This window comes from Centruroides sculpturatus, unplaced genomic scaffold (genome assembly GCF_000671375.1).
Source record: "Centruroides sculpturatus isolate CEXI.00-Female unplaced genomic scaffold, Cexi_2.0 scaffold400, whole genome shotgun sequence".
Classification (NCBI taxonomy): Eukaryota; Metazoa; Arthropoda; class Arachnida; order Scorpiones; family Buthidae; genus Centruroides; species Centruroides sculpturatus.
In genome coordinates, this window is record NW_019384654.1 from 236,076 (window position 1) to 241,169 (window position 5,094).

A 5,094-nucleotide genomic window follows, 5' to 3' on the forward strand; every position below is an offset into this window, starting at 1 on the left:
GGAGCAAAAAAGTCATTGAAACAATACCTCTAAATGTGACCCTTTGCCAGATATTTGCCTCCAAATGTGGAAACCTAACTGCAGCAGTTTTGGTTGCCATCTTATGGATGTCGTGAATGTAAACAAGTTGTTTTAGGCGTGGTGATTAGTACCTGTAACAAATAATAAATGCAAATCAATTTCTTTTGACCAAAAACAGTTTTTACTTCGAATTGGTACTACATATTCATGTTGGTCGAGCAATGGTGAGCCGTACATATTCACATGTAGCCACATGCTTTGATGTGAGCAATAGCAACCACGTTGGTGCTCATGCGGGGGAGAACTCACACGCCCTCTAAAAAATTTTGAGTACTTGAAAATGGTTGAGTGGGCTACTTGAAGCTGGCATAGTTGCACCAGCTAAATAGTTAAATGCAAATTTAATTGTCTTAACGGAACTTGTGGTGTGTGGCAAGACTTCTGATCGCATGTGGCCAATTTCAGGAGGCCATATCTGGTGAAGGATACATATAGAGGTACGGTTACCTTGACTTTTTGTTCCTATAGGCATGCTGTACAGCTCTGTTAAGATCCCAACAGTGTCATTGATATCTGCAATTGTATCAAGTATAAAATACTAATTCAGATTGTTGACTGTAATGGAAGATTTCAGTTTTGGATTATCTTGTGTTGCAGGCTGCAGCAAATGTAGCTCTGAATGAGGCGGTTGGGACCTTGTCAGAGCTGTAGACCTTGCCCATAGGAGTAAAAATAGTCAAAGAAACCAATGGTTTATGTGTGACTCTTGCCTAGATGTAGTCCTTGAAAGTTTCCTATCTGTAATTTAGAAGAACTGCAAAAATGAGGTACAATTTAAGTGAAAAAATCGAATTATTTCTCAAAACAATGCCAAAAATACATCATTTTTTACTTTACTAGAGATGGTTAAAAGCTCGTAAAACATGAGAAATGCCATCGCACTTGCTACTTCCAAATGAGATTGGAGTTGTGTTCTGTTCCCGTTAAGTCTGTTGTATGTTTAACAAGCAGCCCAGTCAGATATTCAGGGAACTACATTTATATCTTGTCAAGGGTTGCATATAGACAGTTAGTTTCTTTGACTTTTTTTCTTCTTATTTGTAAGGTTTACAGGTCTCACCCACCTCATTTGCAGTTGATTTGTATTGAGCAACTTTTCATATGATATGTCCTCCCCAAAATTTTCTTTCTATGGGCTTAATAATATACAAACTTGATGAAATAAAATTAATATCTTTTTGTGCTGACCGATTCAATTATGAATAAGAATATCCTCAACTGATGCATTTCTGAGAAAAATATTCTTAAAAAATTTGTCTTAATGTTTATTAAGCAATTTATTTTGATTTACTTAATGTGCTCACTGCTGGCGATGACTTAGAGCACTTGCTGTCACAACATTGCATGTGTTGATCCTGCTTGTGAGTGTCCTAAAGTTTTCCATAAATATTTCAGGAATTCTAAGACTATTTTATATAATTTCTTTGACATTTTATAGTTAGAGATGTTGCTCACTGTGTTGGGAGTGAATACATTAAGCAAATAGAATATTTTCTGTGATGAACTTTGAAACATGAAAAATTTTAATCATGTAGATCCAGTAGAAGCATCGAAAAAAGACATGAGAGACAGACACACACTTAAAATTATTTCAAAATTATACTTTATTAAATCAGATGTTTGTTTCAATAGAGAGCAATGTAATTCTGACAATTTATTGTTTGTTTTCTTTGTTATAACCAGTCTTCAGATTAGCATAATTTTAAGTTTTCATTAGATTGTCAGTTATTTTTACTGTTTCGATCCAAGTCAAACAGTATAAACTCACTATTTGTTTATAAAATCACCCTAACTTCTCCAGTATTTCTATTGCCAGTATTACTGCTTCTCTTAGTATTTATGTTTTAGTTGAATTAATCAACACACCTTTAATAGTGAGTGAAGTCAAATGTGGAATGCTTAGGCATGAGCATTCCACTTTTGACCATTACACCCAAAGATGGCTTGTTAACTGGGTCAAAAATGTTAGCATTATTTAAATTTCCCCACCATTAAAGGTGAATTAATTCAGCCAAGTAACCACTGTGTTTAGTTTGTCCTTATGTAGTTTGGTATTTAGTGTAAAAATATTTCAAATGCTTATGTTCTGCTTTCAGGAATTAGCTTCAATGTCACTATTTTCATATAATTTTAAAGGACAGACATGACTCTTGTTTACGGCATCTTAAAGTCTACTAATATGAAGGTTTTTCAGATGGGTGAGGAAAATTTTGATATTTTCAAACATATTGATTATGTTTATTTTAAAATATAAGAATTTATCATAACTACAGTAGAGCATTGATCAACCGAAACATCAATTAACTGAAAGGTTTCCAGTTGGCAAATTTAAATTTCTGATAGTGCTGTGGCACTGTAATCTTTGGCTATGTCTTGGGCTACTCAAATATTTTACGTTTTTGATACTAAATTAACTTCTGAAGTATAATTTTTTATTGTTTTTATATTTTTAAATACATTTATTTTATTTGTACAAAATAAAAAAATAATTTTTAACGATACAATAGTCTTCCTTAAACTTAACATCGAAAAAATTCAACGCGAAGCGCCACGCAAAGGAGAAAAATTTCAACATGAGATAAATTAATATATTTTACCGTACATGATCGGTTATCCGAAACATCGATCTTCCGAACAACCCCAGTCCCCAATTGATTCTGATAATCGACGCTCTACTGTATCTCCATGTGTCCGGCCTGTCCGATCACGGCGCGAATCCATGAATGAAAGCCCAGTGTTCAGGAACAGCTCGGCCACTTTTTATAATTTTAGCTCATATTATCCAATATAAAAACAAATTGTAAAATACAATTACTACAGAGTATGCATATATTTTTTCCAGGATCCTATGTTATTTACCGGTCCCCTTCGAAGAAACATGGATCCTTTTAATGAATATTCTGAAGAAATGCTGTGGAAAGCCATAGAGGAGGTTACACTTAAATTGATATTTTTCAGTTTACTTGCAGATTTTTCTCTTTAAACCTATTTTCGATTAAATTCAATTATAACGTATTTATTTTTATAAATATTTGAATTAAAGGTACAATTGAAAGAAGTTATTAGTAAATTACCTGGAGGATTAGATTCGCATTTAACAGAAGGAGGGCGAAATATCAGCGTGGGAGAAAGACAATTAATTTGTCTTGCCAGAACCATTCTACGCCAGAATAAAATTCTCGTCCTGGACGAAGCAACGTCCAATATTGATAAAAGGTTAGAATATTATAAACGTTACATAATTTCAAGTATATATAATTTTATTTTGTAACTCGTGTTACAGAAAAATAGTTACTGGTATAAGTTTGATATAAGTATGATTGTCAATATTCACGCTGAATACATTGCTATTAAGCCACTAATAAAATGATTGATTTGCATAATAATTAAACTTACAATCTCTGGCGATCTGGAACCAAATTCTAATGAATTATCTCAAATATATTATATGCGATATGTCCAAAGTATATTTTACCTCGTTTCTCATCTTTTTTCATTTTTTCCTATTTTGCATTTGTCATAATGAGGATGAGTAAGGGAGAAAAAAGTCTTTTGTGTCTAAAAGCCAAACTGTATGTATTCACTATATGTATTCATATTATGCCATGCATATGAATACATATAATTATAAAATTTTATTCATATTGTGCTATGTGTGTATAGAAGGTAAAAAATGGAAATAGAAAAATCTTGCATTGTTAACGTGGCAAACATCATGGTGTAAGTAAACATTTTCGCTTCTACTTAATAAATTTATTTTATCTCTAATTTTACTTAAAATTCGATTTATTGCATTGCAAACATTTAAAAATAATTTTTCTACAAAAAGTGGGTTGAATAGTTACGTATGGAAAAGATGGAAGAGATGTAAGAAGAAATTTACTTGCAAAACCAACAAAAATAAGCACGTCTCAGAATGATTAAATTAACTTTTATGCAATAAAAGTTAATTTAATCATTGAATGTTGAATCTGAAAGTCATTGAATGTTGAATCTGAAATTTTATTACATAAAATTAACTTTTATGTAATAAAAGTTAATTTTATTACATAAAAGTTATTTATGTAATAAAATTAACTTTCAACATTCAATGATTAAATTAACTTTTATTGCATAAAAGTTAATTTAATCATTCTGAGACGTGCTTATTTTTGTTGGTTTTGCAAGTAAATTTCTTCTTACATCTCTTCCATCTTTTCCATACGTAACTATTCAACCCACTTTTTGTAGAAAAATTATTTTTAAATGTTTGCAATGCAATAANGTTTTATCCCTTGTTGCATGGCGATCGCCATAAACTTTAATTTAGGTGCTAGGTCAGAAGACACGGCCTTGTTGCAGTAGCGGTTAAGAGTAACAACATGGGGAATAATTTCAGATAAGCATGAGTAGTTTGAGCTAGTAATTTTTGTTATCTTTTCAAATGGCTTTAATAATTTCAGTAATTGGTCTACAATCTCCCACTGCTCTGCAGTCAGATTAGATGTTTGCTGTATCAGTTAGATAGAGGGAAATAGCTCGTTTTCGTTCAAGAAGCCTTTTTAACATATAAAAGATAGAATTCCACCGTGTTGTTATATCTTGTACTAAATTATGCTTTACGTTAGGCTCCTAATTTAAACGATTTTCCAATGGACTTATAGGTATATGATTTGCGAAAGAATGATATTATCATCATATTTGCTTAGACAGAAGTATATCAGGGAGCAATTGTTTCCTCCTGCGAAAGAATAATTTAAATAATACAGCACTTGTATAACATACTGCCATGACGCTCATGTCTGTCCGCTACAACTGTCAAGAATTAACGCGATTGAAGAAGTGTAGTGACAGCGGGCCAATAGAGAACAGGGTGCGCGATCCTTGCCATATAATGCGATTTTGCGCGCCAATTTTCGTACGTGCGTTAATCAAGCCGAATAGTTTGGCCGAATATTCGGCTATTCGGCCACACTCCTGGCCGAATATTCGGTATTCGGCCTGAGGCCGAATATACTATTCGTTACATCACTA

General features: G+C 32.6%; 1 protein-coding gene across 6 annotated transcripts in view; it reads left to right on the forward strand.

Moving 5' to 3' along the window:
* LOC111626373 (multidrug resistance-associated protein 4-like) overlaps window positions 1-5,094 on the forward strand; it is a 169,210-nt gene that overhangs the window by 152,495 nt on the left and 11,621 nt on the right. For all 6 annotated transcript variants that reach the window (XM_023369722.1, XM_023369721.1, XM_023369718.1 and 3 more), the window contains 2 exons: window positions 2,924-3,013; window positions 3,125-3,297. In XM_023369722.1, the coding sequence (XP_023225490.1) occupies window positions 2,924-3,013; window positions 3,125-3,297 (263 nt within the window). The remainder of the gene's footprint in view (window positions 1-2,923; window positions 3,014-3,124; window positions 3,298-5,094) is intronic.